This window comes from Pyrus communis, chromosome 11 (genome assembly GCF_041283825.1).
Source record: "Pyrus communis isolate YQ-2024b chromosome 11, ASM4128382v1, whole genome shotgun sequence".
Classification (NCBI taxonomy): Eukaryota; Viridiplantae; Streptophyta; class Magnoliopsida; order Rosales; family Rosaceae; genus Pyrus; species Pyrus communis.
The window spans coordinates 2683141-2708461 of record NC_142575.1 but is presented as its reverse complement, the minus strand read 5'-3'; the positions used below and the strand labels follow the sequence as shown (position 1 = coordinate 2708461).

Below are 25321 nucleotides of genomic sequence, written 5' to 3'. Positions count from 1 at the left end.
TGATAGATTTTTTTTTTTTTTTTTAAGATTTTGACAACCACGCAATTAACCAATTATAATTAAGTATCACACTAGACATTTATAATAAGTTGAATATCAGGTCAATCACACAAATTTAGTGATACATTCACTAAACCCTAGTTATTAGACCAACTCCAATGGCTAGGTTGAAACTCAAAATTTAAGTTTTAAACTCACGCACATCTTCTCCAATCATTGGGCTAAAAAATTTGGGTTAAAATTATTTTCTGTCCAAATTTAACTCAGACAATGAGTCAAAGTTAGAGGTTGGGACCCAGTTGCTGACTCTGTCGGTCACTTATGGAAAGACGAACGAATATTTTATTTACCGGACAACCCACATGGTTAGACTGTTGGTTCAACCAACGGTTCAGATTCCTTTTTTTTTTTTTTAAATCAAATATACAAAAATATTAAATCCAAATATTAAGATCGAATATGAACAAATCAAACAGTAAAAATATATATATAATAACTCAATTTAATCCGACGACTAAAATAATTTAAAAAATATATATATATATATATATATATATATTTAAATCAAAATTCACCGAATTGCTCATAGCATGTGAGACTAAAGAATAGTTAAATTAAAAATTAATTTACCATTAGCCAAAGCCGTGTATTTTGGGAAAACCTTGGTGCTTCTAGAAGCAATAAATATAAACTGAAAGCCGCTGGAACACGTGCCACGTCAGCGCCCCCTGAAAACCCACGGCGCACACACAGATTTTGCTGCGTCTTTGCATTTTGACTCCTATTTATACCTCCTTTTCAAAAGTTCCATTCACACCATCCTCCTCCTCCTCCTCCTCCTCCTCCCAAACTCTTCCAATTCCCAAATTGCCCTTCGCAGACCGCCAAAATCCCCAATGTCTACAACCCTCTTCCCCCCCGCCGCAAACCCCCTTCCCAAAATGCCACCGCCCCAGCGGCGGAGTTTCCAGATCAAGGCATCCTCCGCCCAGGCCTTCACAGAGGCCAAGCCGCGACCCGGTGCCTCGGCGGCGAGTCTCTACGACGTCCTCCGAGTCAAGGCCAACGCTTCGCAATCGGAGATCAAGTCGGCGTACCGGGGCTTGGCCAAGGAATACCACCCGGATGCGTCGCGATCGGAGTCCGACGGCCGGGATTTCATCCAGATTCACAACGCCTACGCCACGCTGTCAGATCCGGCGGCCCGGGCGGTGTACGACATGTCGTTGGGCGCTGCTCACATTGATTTTAATCGCCGGAGAAGGTCGGTCGGATTTCGAGCCGACGGGTTTTACTCGACCCGGAGGTGGGAAACGGACCAGTGCTGGTAGAAAACGTAAAGCGAATAGGATCCCGGGGTCCACCAGACTCGCCGCTGACTCAGCAGACACCGACTTTTGCTTGTGTTTATTTTTTTTGCCTTTTCTTGAAAAAGAAAAGAAATTTAAGAGTGGCGTGTAAAAAGAAAAAAAATTAGAAGGTAGGGAAATTTTTTGTAAATGCTTTTATGATGACGGGGTACGAAGTGAATGAATTTGAACGGAAACTACATCTATTTATTTATTTATATTAATTTCAATTTTTTTTACATAATTTTTTGTTGTCGGATCTAATGAATTAAAGGTGATCAATGATTGCAAGTGATCCATGGGGAAGAGTGTTGTTTTTGCATCACAGTGTAAATTCGAATCTCGTCAACTCCTTACTCTAACATCTAATCTAACAAATTAAGATGATTAGTGACAAAAAATTAAAATTCAAGAGTTTGTGAGTAGCGCCACCCAAGGTAAATTGACCCTTTTATTTGGATTCTAATAAAATGATTAAAAATAAGCTTAAATGTCTAAAGGGTTCATGTGTTTATATTATCAATTTAGTCTCATTTTTTAAATTTGATCAACATAGTCCTTGTGTTATAAATCGTTGGCCATTCTAGTCAATTCCGTTAATTTACTGTTAAATATTTCATTTTAATTTATTAAAAACTCTATTTAGTTAAGAAATATGAAAAGCTCAATATAAAATTAAAAAAAATATAGATTTAAATAAAATAAAATAAAAAGTTCAGATTAAGAACTCAAGGCAACATCTCCAGTCATGAATGTGCACTGGGGAAGAGAGACCTACAAAGGGGGAGAAGGTGTGCAGATGCTACGAAGGTAATGGATGCGAGGATGACTCGGATTAGGGTCGTATAGGTCAAACGTTGGCGCAGCGGAGCGGAAGGTGGAGAGCAATGCAACGTCGATGTATCGCTGAAAAAATGACACGGTATTCAATGGCAGGCGGGGAACCGTGGGGTATTTTTTCGGATAGAGATAGGATGGGTGGTTATGGGACGATTCAAGGTGGCTGAAGTGTTGGTTTTGGATGGATTTGGTAATGGCGGTGGCTAGGATAAGGGGAAATGTAGGAGGTGGGAGGTTTCAATTTTGTTGTTTGTTTTTATCAATTTGAAACATGTTTTTAAAATTTTAACAGTAATTGGATTGAAAAGGAGCACATCGACTAACTGAGTCAAAACACAGAAACCAAATTTGCAAAATTGAAAACACGACGACTAAATTGATCAGTACGGTAAAACACAGAGACCATTTTAACATTTAAGCCCAAGACATGTTAGTTGTATTGGTACAACAATATCAACTCACTTCCTTAAACATGTACCATAGATTGACTCTCATCGCAATTTGTTGGGGACCTTTGTCTACAAATTATTCACCATAACCTCGAAAGACACATCTAAAATTTAAGGAAAAATAGAAACACAGATGCATTCACAGGTGTGAAGAAAACACAAAATTGCAAGTTTACATAGAGCTATGACAAGTAAAAGAAAGGCGAAAAACAGACGATAAATACAGTATCCCGAAGAAAAAAACCCGAAATGCCTAAGCCCTATGTATCCAATTCGACGAAAACTGACTCTACACGGTTCGGCGACGCTTTTCATAAGAGATCACAGCAGATTTTTGTACAAAATGTCCATATAATAATTGTTTCTTGCACAATGGTAGATTTGTCGAGAGATGGATAATCACTTACAGGCCATCATCATGGAATTGATGACATGCATGAGAAGTCGGATACTAGTGTGTTCGGCACTAGAGACCGTAGGCAAGGCATGTTGATGGTGCAGTATATTGTAAACTTGCTCAAATACAGGCCGTACGTGCATCGCAATCATTTGGTTAGTCGGGTTTATGGCACCCGCCACATCCGTCATCCACGCAACTTTTCTGGGTGTATCATTGCTGATATCACAGGCCAGTTGTTGCAAAAGAGAGAGAAGCACACCTTGGCTCAGGGGAACAGGATTCGACAGCAATATCCCACGCAGATCAACCTGGAAAAAGAGCCGTAAGAATGTTTCAGGCTGATAATCCTTTGCAAGCTCAGAATCTCTGATAACCACCATGGGTATCATCTAAAGCATACCTGATGGCATAACCACGATACGATGGTCACATCGCTTCTTTGCAGAGCTGCTGTGAAAGCCTCCTCGTACTTGCGTTCAGATATCAGCCTCGATAGCTCATTCTTTGGATCCAAAGGTACCTCAACCTATCATGCAAAAATAAATTGCTTTTCATGATAAAAATAGTCGACCAACCAACCCTCAATGATAAAATTGAACATTTTGGAGTTACATATCCACAGATTCCACAAATTTAAGATAGAGAACAAACCTTCTCGTGGAGACCACCCAAAGGTCCATTAGTGAGTTGTGTGACCATAGGATTTACTGCACTTGAGTTTGCCCGTGCAGCTGCAAGAGCTATGAGCTTACGTTGACCATCAGCCACTTCTCCGCTTAAGGTTTGAGTAACCGATGATGCAGAATTAATAGCTTCCTGCAAATATCATCAAAATATAAAATCAACCGTAGGAACAGATGAACATACAAACGAAATTAAGCCATGCAGTGGGTATCAAAAGACATAGCAAAAGCAAAGGAAAAAAAAAAATACTTCATTCCCAAAAGATATCATGAGTAAAACCTTGACTGACCGAAAGAAAACAATTGTATCTTACAATATAGAATCATCTTTTCAGTCAACACAAACTATCATATCCTTATCTCTAATGATATTTACCATGTACAACAATAGAATCAAAACGTCGGATGCTACTTTCATGCAAGGAGAACCGTATAAAACACCACACACAAAAAATCTGATATATCAGCTTACATTCAGTTAAACATAAAACATCAAACAAGATCATTGTGCAAAATTCATATTTGGCTCACTGTATTTGACAACGAGCACATGATCTCTCACTTGTTTTCTGAATATAGTCTGAGACCCCAAGGATTATAACCGTTCAAATATAAGAGAAGGGAAGTTTGCCAACAAAAAATTATCAAGAAGAAAATGGTTGGACTTGGTAAAAGCATACACACCCTTAGAGCCAGTGCCAATGGCGAATGTGCAGAGTCAAAGTGCTGCTGGGCCGCAGTTGTGTGTTCAACCATTCCTTTCTGGAACGTAGCATCTACTTGCTCAAACATGACCTTACATGACTTCTCAAAGGAAGGTACTACCAAAGCTTCCATACTAGACTTGAGAGCATCCTGTGTGCAAAGGTCATAGTATCAGTAAATAAATTGTCAAAACCAAGGTAACATGTTACATATTCAGATTACAAATTCAAGAAAGTTAAGCTACCATCGGCAAATACACACCTGAAGAGCTTGTTTGCCAGAAGTTTGAAACTGTGCCTGAATTTGCCTGGAAACAGTAGCTTCAAGTTTTGAGTTAACAGATTTATCCAACTGATTAACAGCCTTGTCACCCACTCCTCTCTGCAACACATGCATCAAATTAGATAACTAGAAGGCAACTTTATTATGAAAGATACCAGATCATATAGAATTCTAGGCCAGCTTTATTGAAGAAGGGGTCAAATCATCCAAAGTTCTAACCTGGAAGGAATCAGAAATAGCCAAAGGTATGGCCTTCTCAATCGCTGGAGTTATAGCACGAACAACAGCTGGTACAATCACAGATAATTCCTTCTTCACCACCTTCTCCAACATGACTGGGAAGTCCTTGTTTATGAAGTTATTGATCAAACTGGTTATTTGCTGATTACGGTCTCGCAATAACTTCTCGTTCTTTGCATTCTCTTCTTGAAAACGAGCCCATAGAGCGTCATTATTGGCCTTTACAGTCTTCTCCATACTTCGCCCAAGAGCAGCTTCCAATCTCCTCCCTTCCTTTGTAACAGGGCCTGCAACCATCATTGTCATCTGCTTTTGCATTTCTTTCTGCATGGTCAGTAGCTGCACGAACAGAAAAGTACACAAAGTAAAGATAAGGATGATTGAAATAAATACAGGTCCAGTCCACTTTTCTACAACACAACCCACACTACATCATATACATACAACTTTTTCACTTTTCCAAAAATATAAACATCTGAAATAGGACAAGAAAATCCATCTTAAATAGGACATGTTCCAACGTGACAAAGAAAAAGATTAACAGAGGCACTGAAGTGGCAGTAGCACTATTTTGTCAAGATAAAGGATGAGTAGTCTTCAAACTATAAAAGAAAGTCTTCAGTTGTCATGTGGAGAATAATTCATATGCCAAATATTACCGTACGGGGATTGGCAATTACCTGATTAACCGTATCCTGCATGACCATAATTTGAGGGTGTGCAGCTTCTAAAGAGGGTAGGCTTGAACTCACACCATGTTCGTTGGTGGAATCTATTGAATTGAGCACAGTTGCTGATGGGAACGATGAACCTGATGCTTGTGAATTTTTCCACTTCTGTTTTTTCACTTTTGTATTTGATGTCTGCGATTGCAAAACTGTTGGGGGGGTAGATGACACAGAAACATCTTTTGCAGAGTCCTGGTCTTCATCTCCAGCATGAGACTGGCCTGGTGGTTCTGTCACGCTGGCATCATCAACTTGCCGAGCTTCATCTGTAACATAATTTTCTGCTGGTAGCGCACAGCATTCTCGGGCCATTTCAATTCCAAGATCTGATGCCTGGGAGCAAAAGTATTTTTCTTTATTTTCTGAGATAGCTTTTTGTGGTTCTCCTTGAGAGCCAAATTCATCAATTTGAGTAGATCTCGTTTCACCCACTACTTTCATCTCCACCTCAGAATTACCTACATCATTGTTAGCAAGAACATCTTGCATATTTCCCTCCCCCTCACTCTTGCTTTCAATAGTAGCAGCTTCAGAAGATGAAGCAGCCATTAAAATCTCAGAGGGAGTTATTAGATGGGTTGGATGTTTGAACATGATAGGGGGATTGAGCACACTAGATAAATCATCTTGTCCAACTTTAGGTTCATCATTCCTCGAGTCTTCATCCACTGCAGGCACATCTGACATGTTTAAATGAGCAGCGTCCATTTGCCTGTCAACTGAGTAATCATTGACTTGTTGGTCTCCACCATGGTCATTAAGTGTGCGACCTGCCTCAGAGCTATCTGCTGGACTTCTTATACCAGAAAATTTCCCAGACAACTTAGGACTCAAAGTAATAGGTGGTGATGCAACAAAAACAGCATCAGAGTCACTCGTTGCCGATGCCAATGAAACAAGTCTGGATTCTGTATTTGAAGTGGTAATATCTTTTGAAGTGATTGCCTCAACAGAACTAGCGCTTACAGGGTACCTCATGGCAGCTGCACCCTCAGAACTACTTTCTTGTACGGCTGGTTTAGGTGATGAATTTGCTAGCAGTGCCTCTGTGGGTTTACTTCCAGATAGATATCCTTCAGCCCCAATTGCATCGCGTGAGATATTGGAATCTGACTTTTCTAATCCCACATTATCCAGTGGTGGAGGCAAGCACTTTGATAATTCCAAAGCATACTGCTGAATGGCCAGTGTCTGGACACAATAAACCTGAACAATCTGTTCACCATGAGAAGATATACTGGTCCCTGTAAAACTCAAAATAGGCATGGTAACAGTAAATTCTGCAATGTAATCCATGCGGGTTGATGCTGGATCAGAACCAAATTCTAAGTGTACAGCATATATAGCATTCTTCTTAGCATTTGCAAGTAAGAGAAGGCCAGCTTGTGACAATGCTATCACTTGATTAAAGAATGCCTCCTCGACTCGGGGTTCAGAAGAACTCTTCAACTCTAATGTCTGGGTACATTTCCATGATTCAGCATCACTGGGAAGCAGCCAGCCTTCTTCACTCGCTGAGGACCAGATCTTCACTTCCCGATTAAGTGGCCCCTATAAAACAGATTTATATAATTACAAACTAGAACATTCTTACACGCAGAAACACAACTAGAACCCTTATAATACAAGCAAAGAATAAAAAATACTTACCACTGTGATAAGTATAATATGATCTGGCCTGTGGGGAGCCGTCACAAATGTAGCTGAATAAACAGGTTGGCCGTCATAGGGTCTCAATACTAAAAGAGGTTGAGCCTTGCGATCTTCCCAGATCTTTATCTGTTGCATGACATACATTTCGTGTGGAATAAGCACAAACTATTACAAAACATCAACAGGAATGTTTAAGGAAAGTGTTCGCGTGCATGTCAGTAGATGCTTGTGAATTATATGTTACAGCCCATGACTATTTCTCTACCCCTTCAATACAAACATTGATGTAGAAATCAAGACACTTCTCAGAGTCACTTTGGAACCAGGAATTCCTTCAGAGCCATTTGCATTATGGGTCAGAAAACTGGACACACTTTTTGACCAGCCATATTGTATTAAGAGAAACATTTTGTTGACAAATTTTCAGTCAAAATGTATGAGCCAAAAGGTGGTGAGCTCAAGAATTTGACCAGAAATAGTTGAGAATAGAAAAGGGCAGTGAAAAATTCACCTCAACCTAGACCAAAACCCATATAACTCAAAGCAAACAGTAGAATGCATGCAAGCGAAGCTAATCATATGCAAGATTTTACCTTAAATCTAGACCAAACTCCATACAGGTCATAAGCCAATAGTAAAAAAATATGCAACGCAAACACTAAGCAAAACCCACATAACTCATAAAGCAAACTGTGAAATATGCAAGGGAAGCAAAAATGCATGCAAGATTTTACCTCAAACCTAGACCAAACTCCACAGAGCAAATAAATTAAACAGTATAAAATATGCAATGAAAGTCAACGTGTCTAAAATTTGACCTCAAACAGTATACAAATCCATATGACTCAAAAATCAAATAACCAAGTTGAATTTTTTTCCATGACACAAAGGAGCAGGCAACAGGGTTTCCTTAAATTTGTTTCAGCCGTTCAAAAATGCTGTATAAAGTTTCACTAATTTCACTACAAGAAAATATGTAAGGTGAAACAAAGCCTTCAAATATAGTAAAGGTACATACTGTTCCATCCATAGAAGCAGAAACCAGACGGGTGGTCATCCATTGGCACATTGACAAATCGGTCACTTCTCCATCATGTTTACCGACAAACTGGACTCCATCAATCAGCTTTTCAACAGGACATTTGAGAGGCTCATCAGCAGAAGGGGCTTCACCCCTCACAACTTTAGTAGTATCAATTCTTAGTACACGCTTTCCAAAACCAACTACCAAAACCTCCTGTAAGATCATTTTTCATAATACTAATAAGTAAAAGAGAGATCATCCAGCCAATTCAAACTTGAAAGCCAAAAAGAAGAACAAAAAATGTACAGAAAATGACTGTAGGCACTGAATGGAAGGAGCCATTAACTGTTCGATAAAAATAGGAGTTAAGGATGAATTACTTGTTTATGACAGTGCCAACAAACTCGTGGATGAACAGCTTCTCCCTCTCCAACTATCTGAATAGCAATGACAACCTTTCCAGTGATTTGTGGCGTACCTTCTTCATCTGGACCTTCAGAAATCTTCCATACAAAGAGTCGTCCTTCTACACTTACACTGCACAAATTTATGTCAAATAACAGAAAGCCAAACTAGATGAGCAAAAACCCAAAAAAAAAAAATATATATATATATATATATATATATTAGAATAGCAGAAAACATCTACCTAGCCAAAAGGTGAACATCCTCAGCAAAGAAAGCCATGTCGGTGACCCTCTGGCAGAACAAGACATCACTTAGATCAATAAGATAATAAAAACTTGCAAGCTTACACCGCTTTACAAAAACCGTATCTAATGAGGGATAGACGCAGAATACAAGATTAGCACTCAATAAATCAAGCTATTTTATTTATAGCAATTGTCAAGCAGTGATATTTCCTGCAATTCAGTACTTCAAGCACTGCTCTCTCTCTTTCCGTTTAACTCCCATTGCCATTTCTTGGTACATAAGTTATAGTACATGAAGTCATACTAACTTTTTCAGCCATCCGAAAGTAAAGAATCTAAATTTGAATTCATGAACTATGCAAGGGCATCAACACCCGGATAGCGACAAAGACAGCAATGTCATTTTAACAAAATAACAGAGCACATAACCAATAAAAAAAAAACTATGATGTGAATACAAATTAGAATACAAGATTTGACTTAAACCTGCGTATGAGCTCGAAACAAAGATCTCAATGCAGTGTGTATATTCAACACCCGAATGTTCCCCTGCTTCAATCCATAACATATATACGATTTATTAACCGCAATTTGGCGGCCGAGCACAAGCTGAGGATCTGAACCATACTTGGTTATGGGCGTAACTTCGAGCTGTGGCTGAACCTCACCCTGCAACCTAACATCCACATCGTAAACCACGTTATCACCAATCAAATGCCTGCCTTTCGGCAGCTTATTGCTGGGCATTCGAGTCGGGCCAGTGGATGGAATCCCCATAGGGAGAGCGGGCACCATTGAGACACCTGTAGGAGTCGACAACTCAGGCTCTAGACTTCCCGAAGGAGCACCAAGAAGCGCCATGATTCGAGCACCAGAATTCGGGCTTGAATTGGAATTGCTACCGCCGGTGCTGTTGGGGTTGGAAGCGGGAGTGCCAATGTTGTAATTAGAAGGGGGTTGGAGGGGCGGGGTGGGAAACGAGAGAGACCTCTGGTGGAGCAAGAGGTGGTCTTGCGGAGAGTAAGGCATTTGGGGGTGGGGCTGCTGCGGGTGGGGGTGGTATTGAAACTGATGGTGGTGAAACGGTGCCGTTTGGGGCGGGTACGAGTAGGGCCCCGTGGGAGGAGGGAAAGAAGCGGGCGGGATTGGGAACGAGGAGGAACTCAAATTAGGGTTAGGGTTTTGGTTTGAATGGGCGGGGGTTGAGGTTTGGGGGGTGAGAGGAGATGGGCTTGTGGGTTTAAAGAACTTCTGCATGTCGAAGGGCGGCGGTTGCTGCTGCGGCGGCGGATTTTGATTCCCGGTGGCAGCCATGGGAGGAGGAGCAGCAGATCTATAAATATGTGTGTGTGGGTTTTGTAAGTGAATGAAAAAGATGGGATTTTGATTCCCTGACGGAATGGATTTTAGAGAGAGAGAGAGACGGGCGATCGGGAATCTGGGATTTGCAGAGCGAGTGGGATCTGAAGGGAGTGATGAGCAGAGAGGAGAGAGGGAGCGAAAAATAATTAAAAGTTGTGGGAATGAGGGAGGACTTTGGAGTGAAGAAGTGGGGACTTGGAAGAGACCACTACAAGAGAGAAGGAGGTGATTATTATTCTATATTTTATGAAACGACGAAGTTTATGTCATTTCATGTTTTGACATAATATTTTATAATTTTGATATAAAAAAATTGACATTAAACTGTGAATTATCAGCAGTGTGACATCCCACATCGTACAGGGGATTGATCTTTAAATGTATATTCTCATCCCTACCTAGCACGAGGCCTTTTGGGAGCTCACTGGCTTCGGGTTCCGTAAGAACTCCGAAGTTAAGTGAGAAAGGGGCTAGAGCAATCCCATGATAGGTGACCCACTAGGAAGTTGTTCGTGAGTTCCCAAAAACAAAACCGTGAGAAAATGGTAAGCTCAAAGCGGACAATATCATGTTACGGTGGTGGAGCGGGCCCGGGAAGTGATCCGTCCCCGGCGGGGATGTGACAAGCAGTGTTTAAAGTATGTAACCGTGAAAATATCAGTATGCAACTTTGTGGAAATATCATGGGTATATCGATATCGATTGCTTCCAATATAAATAATGGAAATGTGCTAAAAACAAATAGACATTTAAAATTAAACCTTAAGGAATGCCATACAGCAGTTTATTAATATTTAACCGATATATCAAGAGAAGAAAAAAAAATGAGATCTATCAATTTTAGTCGAAATTTAAAAGTTTTTTCAATATCTTGTAAGGTTTAGACTTCACCGCATTTTCCTATATTTCTCTGATTTTTCGATATTTTCACGTATCGAAGAAATCCAAATATTGACACAAAGAGTTTTACAGAGTATCTCCTTAGCATTTATCTTACTTATTATATTTGTTTTTTATTATTTTTATATGGTTAATTATGATATCTATATGAAGTGGGTCAGATATCATATTTAGGAGCTTCAACCTTCTGGAATATACATGTATAATTATAATTATAATGTATCAATATTTGAGGCTTTTTATTTTTATTTTTTACATATTATAGAAAGTAAGAAATTCAGAAATATAGTTTGCTAAAAAGAATTTGTAGTAAAAGCAGTTTAAAGTATTTAATTCTAAACCGGATTTTGTACGTTATATTCTTTCTTCACCAATACCGTTTGTATGAATAAAGAAAAATATTTTCCACTCCAAGTGAACTTTTAGCATGGGGAAAAGAAAAGGTATATAATAATTTAGTCCCTCCTTTACAACTTTTATGAACAAAAGGGTCTCAATGTCTCGTGAGTGGTGTTTGAATGGCTTCCTTCTCTCTAGACTGGTCAATTTTTTAAGGTATTGTTGGGCCAAATAGTGAAAAGGTTTTAGTTCAACCAAAAGTTAAAAATGGGGAAGAGATCCCTTCGGATTTCTCTCATCAAACTCTAGGAATCCGAAGATCCATATCTTTGAAATTTGATCTAACGGTTATAATTATTATAACTTTTAGGGGACTTCCTGTTTGTAGCTGTTGGATCAAATTTCAAATGCCCGGATCTTCAGATCCCTAGGATTTAATGAGAGAGATTCGGAGATGATATCTTCCCTTAAAAATGAATGCTAACAGGACTTTCTCAAAAATAATATTTTTTTATAAATTCTCTGTCATCTCACAGTTTAACGTTTTCTCATGCCAATATTATAAAACATAGTGCAAAAAAACATAAGGTGACATAGAGTCTATAAAGAGTCTTATTTTTGAGAGAGTTCCATCAGCATTTCTCAAAGTTAAACTATTTTTCAAAAATGCATTTGCATTTGTGACTTTGATGATTGTTTTTTAATAGTGTTATTCATATGTTCATTTTTACTTTTTACACACCGTTCTTAATTGTTGATTGTCGAATCAAATGATTTATCCTTGTTTTTGGTGTACAAATCATTGCATTTTAACTTTGAATTAAAATAATGTTTTTCATTTAGGCTGCAAGTGCTATGAATTAAGAACTGGGCTTATAAGCTCTGTCAAAATAATAGGTCAACTGATTTTTGGGCTTTAAGCTAGAAGCTCTCCCGAGGTGTCCTTTTAATGGGCTTGAAGAAATCCCGGTTACGTGGGCTTGTGACCATTAGGAGTGGGGCATTAAAGATAGTGGGGATTTGGCGTCTATGTTTGAAAAAACCAAAACAAAAAACATTAAAAATGAAAAATAATTTATGAAATGTTTTTTATCAACACAAATAAATTGGTGAGGAAATAATTTAGGTAAGTTGAAAAGAATAAAACAAATGGGTTATGATGATCCTAATTATTGGTTATATAAATACAATTTGTAGTGCTTATTTTTGTTTTGTTTGAAATTGCCTTAAGAATGGTTAAATGCGTTTTTGATGAAAACGTTTTTAAAATCAATTCATACTAAAATGTCAAGTAAGTTCTGGAAAACATTTTGTTGCTTCATGCAAAGATTTAAGTGTTCTCAGTAATTTTTAAAACAGTTCCAAACAAGCTCTTTGATGACAATGAATCCAAAACTTACTAAATTTTGGATTCAACAGAAATAACACAGCATAAAATATGAAAGTTCAATTTTAAATGAGTTGAGCTAACGCAAACACAATGAGTTTAACTAAACACAATGAACCTACATTGGTTTGATTCTATCCATTCCACATCTAGTCCGGTCAGAGAACTCTGCTCTCCTGCATTCAAATTCAAATCCATATGAATTTAATGAAAATACCATGTATTTTATTTTATTTTTATATATTAAGTTACAAAGTCATATTAGGAAAACAATTATTTGCTACAATACAACTTCAAATTTAAACAATTATTAGACAATAATTCCATTAAAGAATTCCCCCACTCATATCCCTCCACGTCATCAAACAATAAAAAAGCAAACCATCTTTCTTGCTTGTAGAAGAAAAGGAAGGTAACGGACTCCTTTTCTCTTGCCCGCATCATCCACTCACGTTTTAAAGGGCAAAATCCGAGCCCTCTTTTGCAATTTGCTTTCCTTCAAAGCCAACAATTCGATTCCCATCGCGTCTTTCCATCTCCATCTCTGAAAACGACCAGATTCCCCACATTTATCCAAAACCCATTAAAACCCAGATTCCAAGATCTCAGGCTGCATCTACTGGGTTCTGAGATTTCTAGAGAGAGAAAGAAAACCCATTATAAAGAGAGAGACAGAAACCCGAATCGGTGAGTTCCCTCAGAAGAAGAAGAAGAAGAAGAAGCTTTAAAGCCTGAAAATTCACCACATTCATCAAAAACCCAACAAAACCCAGTTCCCAGATTTCGAGATCTCAAGTTCCAGTTTCTGGGTTTTGAAATTTCTAGAGAGAGAGAGAGAGAGAGAGAGAGAGAGAAAGAAAGACCCAAATCAGAGGCAAAGATGTGCTGTCCGAGTAGGGTTTGCATGCTGTGTACCTGTTTGATTCTGGTGGTCGTTCTGGTGGGTCTGCTATTCGGGTTCGGAGTCTTCAAGAACGGATTCCACAAGCTGAAAGATACTGTGAATATCTGTGACCCGAATGTTCCCGGGTCTTACTGCGGGTCCCAATCGGGTAGGCCCTTCTTGGGTTATGCTGCGCCCCCACCTTTCTAGGTGGTTTGGTTTGGTTTGGTTTGGTTGTTTATCTCTCATTATTTTTCAATGTAATCTGTTTACTTACTGTTATTATTTTTTAATTTCCAGTCTTTTAGGTTTGATTTTCTTATTTCACTAGGGATTTGGGTTGTTCTTGGGATTTATAAATTGATTTGTATTTTGCCCAATTTCAGGTTATTATTTTGTTTTTGTGATGTTTATTTTATTCTGCCCCTTGACTCGTGTGTGAGCTTCTTGAATTCTTTAAATTTGATTAGAATTTGGTGTAGGTTAAGGTTCTCTTCGTTAACATTTTGTAGAGTAGTTTTTTGTTTTTTTTAGATACAAAAAACAGATAAAAAATGTGTTCGGTGGATTATTTTGTGAAAATATACTCATAAAACGAAAAACACACGGGATACAATATTTAGCTTAAGTTTTGTAAAACATCAAATAAATTTTTCTTCTGTTTTTCTAAATAATAATAGCATATGGACACATACAAAGTATGTGAGAAAATTTTTTATTTTTGTTTTTGAGAAAGAGAGAGGAAGAGAGTGATATAGAATGTGGAAGAGGGAAGTTAGTTTTTTTTTTTTTTTTTTTTTTTTTTTGGTTTTTAAATTAGAGATATGTTAGGATTACATGTATGTGAGGTTTTGAAAAAAAAAAATTTGATTGTACTAAATTAAATTTTTACCTTATATTTCTTATTCATGTTTTGTTTTAATTAAAGGGTTAAACTGATAATTTTATATGATTTTGGTTGATAATGAATACTTTATTAATTAGTAGAGATAAAATAAACATATACATTATAAAACAAAATCGGAGTTTTAGTACAAATAAAATCAATATTTTGTACAAACACATCCCTTGACCTAAATAAATACATGACATCTAATGTACCCCAATGGTTCGAAACCTATCAATCAATTCAAAGCAACTCTACCTCTAAAAACTCCCTAGTCAAGAGTCAATTCAATCCACTCAAATAAATAGTAATTAACTGTAATAAATGGTAATTGTCCAAGTGCATTTTCACTTATAAACTGAATAGCATAGTCAATTCGTATTAAAATATTATTAATTTTTTTATAAAAATAATAAAAAAACTAATTTTATTTTTAATTTCGGAAATGATTTTTAACTAATCTTGTCACGCCACGTGTTATTATCCGAAATTACAATTTTTGTGGAAGATGGTTAGGTATTTATATATATAAAAAAAAAAGTCTTATTTTTTCTATATTTTTAAACAATTTTTATTAAGTTAATTAATATGGATTGCCATCCCAAAAGTGGACACGTGGCCAACGATAACTTCATCTGACATTTTCTTTTCTTTTTTTTATTTTTTATTCTAGAACGTGTGCCCCAAGTGCCAGTCACAAAAAAATTTAATTAACATGGCTGACGTCAACCTAGTGTCATGTAAGCCGGTTTCTGGGTCAATCCATTTTGTGCTGGGTTAGAAGCTGGCCTCCACTTTGGGCCAGCTAATTGGATGGAGTGGAGTGGGTTTTTGGGAGGCTAGGGGTAAAAATGAGTTGTTGCCCAGCTCATTTGTGGAGGGGTGGAGTTGCTCTCAACATTAGGGTCGAGCCAACACAAGATATGACATTAATTATACACAGGCTTACTTTTAGCAATATCTCATGTACTCTTCAATAAGTCTTACTCTATTTTACTTTATTGTGTCTCATTCTACCCTATGAACTCTTGTTATAAGTCTCAGTTTGCTCTATTTCGTTAATTTCGTCAACAAAATTGTTAAGTACGTGTCGTGACATGGGTTTTTGGCTGGAGTAAGTTCATCCGACTCGCTCGAAGTGAGTTGTTCGACTAGAACTAAGCTCACTCAACTCAACTTGAACGAGGGATGACAGATCTAGGTCGAAACAATATCTTTGTTATAGTAGACCAACGCACGACATTAATAAGCAGCATGCATAGATTATGTCTGTAATTTTTCAACAAGAAGAAGAAGGACCAAGTCAAATTATATCAAGCTTGTCAAACATATCGAGTTTGTTAGCCATGTTTGGATATAATTTACTTGGTTTTGAGTTAAACAATTAAAAGATAATGTTTTTTTCACAAGATTTAATAGTGGCCACAGGCAAGCCAAGTTAGAAATCTCTTTTTTCTCAGGAAATAGTTTGAAAGGTGTATAATCAACAAGCGTACTTGTCAACCGATTTCTAAAAACATGGTTGATGTCCGCGTACTATACGAAAATTTACTAAATTTAACATCCGGTGTGCCCTTTAAAACAAAAAACACATCGCTAAACCATTTGCATTCCCCAACTCAAGGGAATTCCAAGATCTCTAGGAAGAAAAAAGTTTCGTTTGGCCAGTGGGAAAAAGAACGAAATCTTTTGCCTGGCCAAATACAAAAACACAAAGAGAGAGAAAGAGAGGAACCCTCCTCCCTCTTCTCTCTTTTTGGATCCAAATCTTCAGAAAAGAAGAGAAGGAGAAACAAAAGAAATCAAGCAAAGATGTGTTGCCCCGGGTGCATTGCTAGGGTTTGCTCGTGCATTTGTTGCACTATACTACTGACGGTAATAGTTTGCCTGCTGTTGGGGCTTGGTCCCATCCAGAGGTTCAGGATTATTCACATAAATCACCTTCAGGAATCTTGTGAGCCAAGCTTATATGGATCACTGTGCAAGCCTGGAAGACCCTTCCTTGGCAACATGGCACCTTCACACAGCTTGTTGGATAAGATAGCACCTTCACCGTTCTAGGGTTCTTGTTGTTACACTAAATATACAATGTAATATGTGTATCTTTCTCTCTTCTTTCTATTTTTTGATTTTTTTTTCCTGGTTTGCTAGGTTCATATTTTATTACGGTCATTTCTGGGTTTCAACGTTACATATGTGTTATACCGATAAATTTGAGTTGGTCTTGGTCTTGAAACTTAAATAAAACTATTTTTACCGGGTTTTTGTACTTGATTTGGTGTTCCCCCGTTTGATATTATTATGTACATTGTTTATTACGATATTAATTGTGCATTGCATAATTCGTTTTTGTGCTAATTTTTGTTTCATATGATACATACATACACATATTGGCAAGATTAGTTAGTATTCGATTGATTTTGATTATAAATGGTAGCTTTTTTCCTTGCTGTTCAGAGAACACTTCTTGTCGACTGCAAAAACTTATCATATCTTAGAGTGACACATTGTGAACCGGAATGCCCACTGGACACCCAAATTAAGCAGTTCATCTAATTAAACCATTTCTCATACAATTACAATTAAATGAAGAAACTACGGTATATGATACAACTTAATTGGCATTCAAATCCAAACCCATGGCATCATAGAGTTTTCATTCTCTCTTGATTAATATAGACAACAGAAAAGTCAAGAAAAACATCCGATAAAGTTGGAACAACGAAGGACATTCGAACGTTCCCCTCGCATTGTCCAAAACACAAACACCCAATTCCACAAAATTCCAAGATCTCAGATAGAAAATTAAAGAACCTTTTGGATCTGAATAAAAGAAAAATAGGGAGAAGTGGGAAATTAAGAGAAGCAAATAAAACAGTAATTAGAGATGTGCTGCAGGTTGTGCCTCTGTTGCATTTGCACGTTCGTGATATTGATATTCATCGCGGTGTTCTTTGGTGTCGGTCCGTTGAAGAATCTGAAGCATCAATTCATCATCAAGCAATCTGTGGATCATGTCAGTGATCCAAATAATATCGTGGAACATCTTCATGCAGGCGTTGGATGACCAGAAAACCCTTCTTGGTTACACGGCACCTCCACCTTAATTTCCAGCTAGCTAGCTAGCTAGGGCTTTGTTTCTTTATTCTCCTCCTTGTTATTATTTGAATTTTAGTTTCTTAATTAGGTTATATTTTCATTGTTTGTAATTGTAATCAAGGTTTCTGGTTTATATAGATTTTCCTGTGTTTCATCTTAAGAAGTTTTATTGACTAAAAAAGAAGCTGCCATCAGGATTTGGACGTTGATCTTCGAATTTATGTTGCTTTGTTTTTTGTTTTATTGGAGTAAAATAAAGCAGTAAGGCTAGGGTTCATAAGGATCGAATAATTATTTGTAAAAGAGGAGAACATGAATCAATTAGGACATGCGTTCGACTGGAGTTAGAAGCCTCCACGACACTTGAACTAAGAATTCAAGCCTTTCTTCTTTTTAATATAACCCATTTGTAGCTTAGTTTAATCAGAGCTGCTCTCTAAGGCCTTCATTTTGAAGACCTGTGAGGTCCTTTTTTACATGAGTTCTAAGATCATTTTACGGTAGATTAAGCTATTAATTTAAATAATTCTTATTATACGAAAGTAAAATACTAATTGATAAAACAAACAAAAAATAAAAAATAAAAAGATAGAAGAATGTTTCACGTCATGTCGAATCTCTTCCATCGATATCTAACCAGTAAATCCAATTGCATAAAATCCGAATAATTTTACACATCAAATTTCATCCAATCTTTTAACAATAATATTCAAACCCAATTAATTAGAAAGCACCAAAATTTTGAGATTGTGTGGTTTTGAAAATTGAAATCCCTTCTTCTCGAACACGTGAACTCTTTTCATATGAAAATTTCCGATGCCGGTCAGAAATGTGAAACATGAACCTTTCCCTTTTCCATACACGAAAAAGAAAAAAGAAAAAACTCTAAGAGGCAGAAGGTGAGTGAACGACCGAGAAAGAGACAAGGGGAGAAAGGGGATGTGAAGGAGAGAGACAGTTAGGTTAATGAACCTGATGAAGCATATTTAATTAGGTTTGTAATTTGATAAGCCTACCCTGGTGGTTTGTAAATTTATAATGTCGATAAACCTAATGATGCTAGAAGTAACCAACATTCATACGTACATGTGATTCGTTCGATCATACGAATTGTTGCCATCCCATGTTATCATCCTACTTAGGTCTAGCATGGTTTAAACTATTTCTTATTAATTACCTGCTACAAAATGTTCAAAAGCACCATAACAAAGAAAACAATATACAATTTTTTTATCTAACGATTGTATTTATACTAAATGAGTGAGGGAATGGGTTAAGCCTCACAATGAATTAGTAATAATGTAATTCAAATCCGTCTCTAGTGAAAATCAAACCTAATATTTCTCATTTAAGTGAAGAACAATATCGTAATATTAAGTGGTAATATAATATAATATTAAAATGCATAATGGTGCAAAATGTTTAAATGAGCCTAAAATCAAATGTGCACATCAAATAACAGTACAAAAGCACCCAAAATGGTATAAAGGGTACTTGGAGAAGTTGTAAACACACACTCTTAAAAACTAGGTGGAGTCATCATTATAAAGTAGAAAAGTTGCTTAGTTGGATCAGAAGTCAATAAACATAAAATAATAAGCAAAATCACACAATTATGCCCAGGAGAAGACATAAATGCCATTGTTAATCTTTCGACCCTTAAAAGAGTGGATACTGTGTTGAAGTTACCAATTGATTCCGTTAAAAAAAAAAAAAAAAATTACATCAATTTATTTTCTTAAACAAATACAAGGAAAAGAATATAACTTTCTTTTAGAGGAAGGAAACTAGACGAGTGCAACTAATTCGTATCACAGAGGATCCTTCTCTCCGTCTTCTCCAAGTGGGACTGGAAGTCCAAATTAATCAAACAAATCCTCCATTATATCCAAAAACCCGAAGCTCCGATTCGTTACAATCCACAATACAATCTCACAAAATCCTCACCAATCGACTGCGGAGATCCAATCGCAGCGACGGATTGAAGAAGATGAAGATCACAGTGATGACTGCAGACGAACAGATCCTCTCATTAGACGTCGATCCTCACGAGACTGTAAAACCCTAATTTTTCACTTCAGCAGAAACCCCCAATTGATTTGATAGTTCTTTCAATTAATTTGGAAGTTCAAGTTCTTTTTTTTTTTAATTTGATTTGATCTTTTTTTTTTTGTGATAGGTTGAGAATGTGAAAGCTCTGCTGGAGGTGGAGGTGAGAAATTTAATTTAATTTAATTATTGATGATTTATTGTTATTTTTACTTTATTTTTGTGGGATTATGCTGTTTTTGGGGAAAACAATATCATATTGAAGTAAAGTTTAGATCTTTCTGTAATGGGATTTACAGTTCATCACTGGAATACGATTGCAGAATTAAAAGTTCGTAATTTTTTTTTGGTTTGGAAGCTAATTTTAAATTCAGTTAGCAGATTAGTTAATATAGTAATGTATAACGAATGCTTGATATGTTTTTTGATGCGTATGAGCAGACGCGGGTGCTGCTTCATCAGCAGCAGCTGCTATATAATGGGAGGGAGATGAGGAATTCTGAGAAGCTGAGTACTCTTGGTGTCAGAGATGAAGACTTGATAATGATGGTATCCACTGCCGCTTCGAGGTATACTTGATAATGTTGTACTTTATGCGCAATTCACTGTATGATGTTCGTGTGTTTAATGGGCCTGTGAGTATATTTCAGTGCACCCACCAATGCTTTGAGCTTCAATCCGGATGGGTCTGCGGTAAATCCAGGAGCTTTCCAGCAGCACATTAAGAATGATTCTAATTTGATAGCACAGTTGTTTCAGGTAGCATGGTGTTCTTTTACTTCTTATTCTGGTTTTGGTTGGCGTTTGCCGTTGCTACGTAGTGGTTGAAAAGAAACAGCAATAAGTTGAATGAAATCTTCCTTTCTCAATTTTGCATTGCTATTCTGAGGTATAAACTGTTTGTTGCAGTCTTTCAAAATGTAATTCACTGTCCTTAGTTTGTGATTTTCTACTTCCCGTGAGTTTCTGATAGTCTTTTCTTATGTTTGTAACTTACAGAGTGACCCAGACTTGGCACAAGTTATTCTTGGAAATGATCTCAATAGACTGCAGGAACTTTTACGAGAGCGTCACCGCCAAAAATCTGAACTAAAACGGAAACAAGATGAGGAGCTTGTAAGTTACATTTTCTTCCATATCCGTAGTCATTGTGGGATAGTTGCTACTTAATATGGCCTTCACTGTAATCTGTCTCCATATTCTCCAATTAATAAAACACATATAGCCATATGGTAGTTTACGAAGTTTCAGAGAAATACAGTGACGTTAACTAACTGTAAAAGATATTGCAATGTCTGTTTCTGTAAGTATGTCTGTTTATCCTGTCCTACCTCTTGAATATTGATTTTGGCATGAATTTAATCCCTGTAACTAATGGAATTTTTGTTTACCTGAATCTTGTGAGCAGGCTCTTCTTTATGCGGATCCTTTTGATGTTGAAGCCCAGAAGAAGATTGAAGCTGCTATTCGCCAGGTTAGTGGTATTGTGATTATTGTCCTTGTCAAAGGAGTGTGGTTCACAAGCGATAATCCAACTCCATAGTTTCTTTAATAACCTGGAGTTGTAGTTGTTCTTTCCTAAAACATTTGCAGTGGTAACGGTATCCTTAAAATCAAATCTTAATTGCTCACATTATATATTTTGTTTAATATTGCTAATTCCTTTGCAGAAAGGAATTGATGAAAATTGGGCTGCTGCTTTGGAGCATAACCCTGAAGCTTTCGCAAGAGTGGTATGTATGATTATCAGCTGTTGCTACCAGTGTTATCATTTTAAGTTGGTATTTTGTTTGATGTTCATTGTTTTTCCAGGTTATGTTGTATGTTGACATGGAAGTGAATGGTATCCCGTTGAAGGTAATTATTCCCAAATAGCTTAGGACTGTTACTTTTCTTTCTCTTCAGTTCAATGTGATATGAGACTGCTGGAATATTTTTGTGTCATCTGTGTTGCCTTCGACTGCCCTTTATGTTTCCTGTACAACTCAATAAACGCTATCCATCACGAGTAGTATTATCAGTTGTCTTTCTTTATTGATTGTCTGTACTTTAAGTAACTGCAAAAGTTACATACTTTGTTTATTTCCACTTGTATCCAGGCATTTGTTGATAGTGGAGCGCAGTCAACTATTATATCTAAAAGTTGTGCCGAGCGTTGTGGGTATGAGATATTTTTAACTATTAGATAGTAATTTTCTCTTTACTGGTTGTGAAAGTATATTTACACAAGCGACTCATTTAATATGTGTTTCATGGTGGACATTCAGTGGCCCATACATGATAAATATGCATGCATGATTTTGAGATGAATGCGGATGTAGATTTGGATCATGTAGAACGGTAGGAACTGTAGGGGATCCGATAACAATCGTAGTCGGTTCTTTTCACTAGCCACTTTATATCATACCACTTTAGCCTCTTAGAATAAGATTTTGCGACCAAACCTCAGATAAGTTCATGTGGAAAAGGAGACTTTTGAATGCTTTATTGCTGTTTTCTTTATTTGAATTTCTGCTGACTTTTTTTCCTTTGTATTTTTATGAATACTGATGTTGATTTGGATGCATGAGAGACCTTAGGAGGTGGTTCAATGACAAATCTATTTTTCTTTTCACCAGCTACTTTTTATCATACAACTTTAGCCACATAAATTTTGCTTTGGCGACCAACCCTACTGATAAGTTTTGTAGAAGGAAGGCAATTTTTTAATGCTTTACTGCGGGTTTTTTAATTACAAATTCTGTTTATTTTTTCTTCCATATTTTTATGAATAACGTGAGAGTTACAGGAGCAAAAGCCTAACGTTGTGTTGTTTTGGGCATTGAACTCTCTAGATTGTTGAGGCTTTTAGATCAACGTTATAAGGGTATTGCTCATGGAGTTGGTCAATCAGAGATATTGGGTCGAATACATGTAGCTCCTATCAAGGTAGTTGCCTGTGATAAGCAATCCATATCATACTATACTGTCTGAAATTCATACTTGAGTGACAGGCTTTTTAACATTGTTTCTGTAGATTGGAAATATATTTTACCCTTGTTCATTCATGGTTCTCGATGCTCCAAATATGGAGTTTCTCTTTGGGTTGGATATGCTCCGTAAGCATCAGGTAGAATCCATGCTCCAAATTTTGTGCTAGCTGTCTTTCTCAATGGTTTTAATTAATGGAGGAGCTCCATTTGTTAGTCTTCTAACATTAAAGATGTCATCAGTGCATTATAGATTTGAATGAAAATGTTTTGAGAGTTGGTGGTGGAGAAGTTTCTGTACCATTTTTGCAAGGTTGGTCCCATGATCTCTATGTATGGATGTTTAAATATTCTGGAATATTTATGGTCCCTTGTTAAAGAAAAATCTAAATCTATGTGTTTGTTTTAGAAAAAGACATCCCATCTCGTTTTCTCGATGAAGAAAGGTTTGCTAAGGAAGCATCCAGCTCAGGAGCTCCTGTAAGTCTACTCGAGTTTATGCTTTTCCTTAAGTCAAGGAATCTTTTTGCAGTTTCCGATTCTTAAATGTATTGTCTAATAAGAAAAAACTTAGGATAAAAATTCTGGTGTTGTCCTTACAAACAATTGGATCATCTTGTATGAGGCTTTGTATTTGCTCCATTTTTTTTAGGTTTTTTTCATATCTTCCCATCCCCTCCTAATTTTATTGTTTAAGTGTAGAATCTATTTATATTACACGGTTTTTTGGATCATAGCATTCATTAGGATAATGTTGTCTTAGAAAAGTTTCAAATATAGTAAGGTAGCTGACCTTGGACTTGTATTTCTTTCATTATTGCTCATTTTGCTTTAATATGGTGTTCTTCAGGTTACATCGGGAACAGCAGATACGAGCAAAACTGTACTATCAGGAGGGCAATCTTCTGGTTAGTTTGGAACTTGCTCATAGTCATTAATGGATGCTTTGGTTATGATTTGTGTTGGGAGGTGCAATTTAGTTTGTTTGCTCTTGTTTGGTTGAATCTGTTAAATGCGAATTATAGAGTTTAATGGGACGTCTTGATAATGATATGTATCAAGGTGTGAAATTTAGTTTGTTTGCTCTTTTTGGTTGAATTCGTTACTTGCAAGTTGTGAGAGCAGTGCATGTATGAATCTTTCCCGCATATAACTGATGGTCGTTTCCTTCCTTTTAAACTTGACACAGGGAGTGCTCGTTCTAACCCGACTCAGGTAATTTTTTTTAGCAAATACACTATTTTCTAATTTCTATTGAGAAATTTAATTACGCTGTAGTGTTTACGTTTGCTTAATCTCAGTTCTAAGATATCAACTAGGGTTTTCACTCTTTCGGGGTTCGCCATACGTGGAAGTTGGATCATCGAATGAAATTTTCACATCTGACAATGTTGGTTGCAGGGATCTGATTTTGAAGCTAAAGTTGCAAAGCTTGTTGAGCTAGGATTTGGGAGAGATGCGGTAATACAAGCTCTTAAATTTTTTGATGGTAACGAAGAACAAGCAGCCGGATATCTTTTCGGGGGCTGAGTAAACTTAATACCTTAAAAATTCATTTCATTGTTGGAATACGCTTAGTTTGAGAACTCAATTACAAAGGTTCAAGTTCGAATATTATGTATTTGTTACCCTTTGATCTAATCTTTTTGACTGAAACCCTCGAACGAGGGCTGCAATTTATACGAAAACTGTTTGCTGTTCCAAATTCCATTCCTTTCGCCGTGATTTTCTTGAGTATTATTTTTACTTCGAATCTGTTCTTTAGCCCCTGCTAGGTTGACCTTTTCGGATTGAGTTTCGAAAGTTCCTTGATGATGTTTCTCTTGTAGCTGCAGTTAGATGCTACATGTGCTAGAGCAAGGGTGGTACCAAATGCAGTGACCATTTGATGAACGCAATGGTCCAAGGTGCCCTTGCTTCTAGAGAGGAGGAATTTTACGTTTATCGGAAAGAGAAACCATGTATTATATTATTTTGCGCGTTGCATTTTGAGTGAAATGATAACGCTACATTTCTCTATACGAGTTTGTTTGTATGGATGGATCCTATAATATAGCGTTGAATCACTGTTACAATCAAAGGATCATGAAATTTGTACCGTTTAAGAGAGTGAGTAAGAGAATTTCAGGGCATTGGTTGTGTAAGGTGAGTTAATAGGCTAAGTTAATAAAGACCGTTATATTCAGTTTTAGTAACCTGGATTTTTGCGGTAATAGAAAGATAATGAAAATAATGAATTCCAGTTGTTAGCGACACAAATATGCCACTTGTCAATCAGGTGACATGCCATGTGTCACTAAGTAAAGTGGCCAAGTGTTTAACGACGATTGGTAGGAGCACCAGGTGGCGCAAAAGTTCTTATATCAACGAACGTGCTTGATTCCTGTGCGAAAGAAAGTAATAGGAGTTGGAATACCCGACTTGGATAGGTTGATAGATAG

General features: G+C 37.0%; 4 protein-coding genes across 4 annotated transcripts; 3 read left to right on the top strand and 1 right to left on the bottom strand.

Annotated features, from left to right (window-relative positions):
* Positions 1-802: 802 nt before the first annotated feature.
* LOC137743747 (chaperone protein dnaJ 11, chloroplastic) lies at positions 803-1546 on the top strand. Its single transcript, XM_068483691.2, has one exon. The coding sequence runs from the start codon at positions 897-899 to the stop codon at positions 1329-1331; it is 435 nt and encodes a 144-aa protein (XP_068339792.2). The 5' UTR covers positions 803-896; the 3' UTR covers positions 1332-1546.
* Positions 1547-2748: 1202 nt separating this feature from the next.
* LOC137741648 (enhancer of mRNA-decapping protein 4) lies at positions 2749-10616 on the bottom strand. The gene is made up of 12 exons (XM_068481340.2): positions 9493-10616; positions 9003-9052; positions 8734-8890; positions 8348-8566; positions 7327-7455; positions 5629-7227; positions 4928-5287; positions 4688-4807; positions 4406-4576; positions 3690-3854; positions 3439-3564; positions 2749-3346 (listed from the first exon to the last, which is right to left on the bottom strand). Exons 1-12 carry the CDS (start codon positions 10318-10320, stop codon positions 3038-3040), a joined length of 4233 nt encoding a protein of 1410 aa, XP_068337441.2. The 5' UTR covers positions 10321-10616; the 3' UTR covers positions 2749-3037.
* A 2790-nt stretch (positions 10617-13406) lies between these two features.
* On the top strand, positions 13407-14290 carry LOC148692675 (uncharacterized). Its single transcript, XM_088679138.1, has one exon. The coding sequence runs from the start codon at positions 13875-13877 to the stop codon at positions 14085-14087; it is 213 nt and encodes a 70-aa protein (XP_088535264.1). The 5' UTR covers positions 13407-13874; the 3' UTR covers positions 14088-14290.
* Positions 14291-19654: 5364 nt separating this feature from the next.
* Positions 19655-24585, top strand: LOC137742202 (protein DNA-DAMAGE INDUCIBLE 1). Its single transcript, XM_068481994.2, has 16 exons — positions 19655-19918; positions 20042-20074; positions 20353-20480; positions 20562-20670; positions 20911-21027; positions 21320-21385; positions 21582-21644; positions 21724-21768; positions 22011-22072; positions 22746-22839; positions 22928-23020; positions 23124-23193; positions 23290-23360; positions 23731-23788; positions 24070-24095; positions 24282-24585. Exons 1-16 carry the CDS (start codon positions 19853-19855, stop codon positions 24408-24410), a joined length of 1230 nt encoding a protein of 409 aa, XP_068338095.2. The 5' UTR covers positions 19655-19852; the 3' UTR covers positions 24411-24585.
* Positions 24586-25321: the final 736 nt, after the last annotated feature.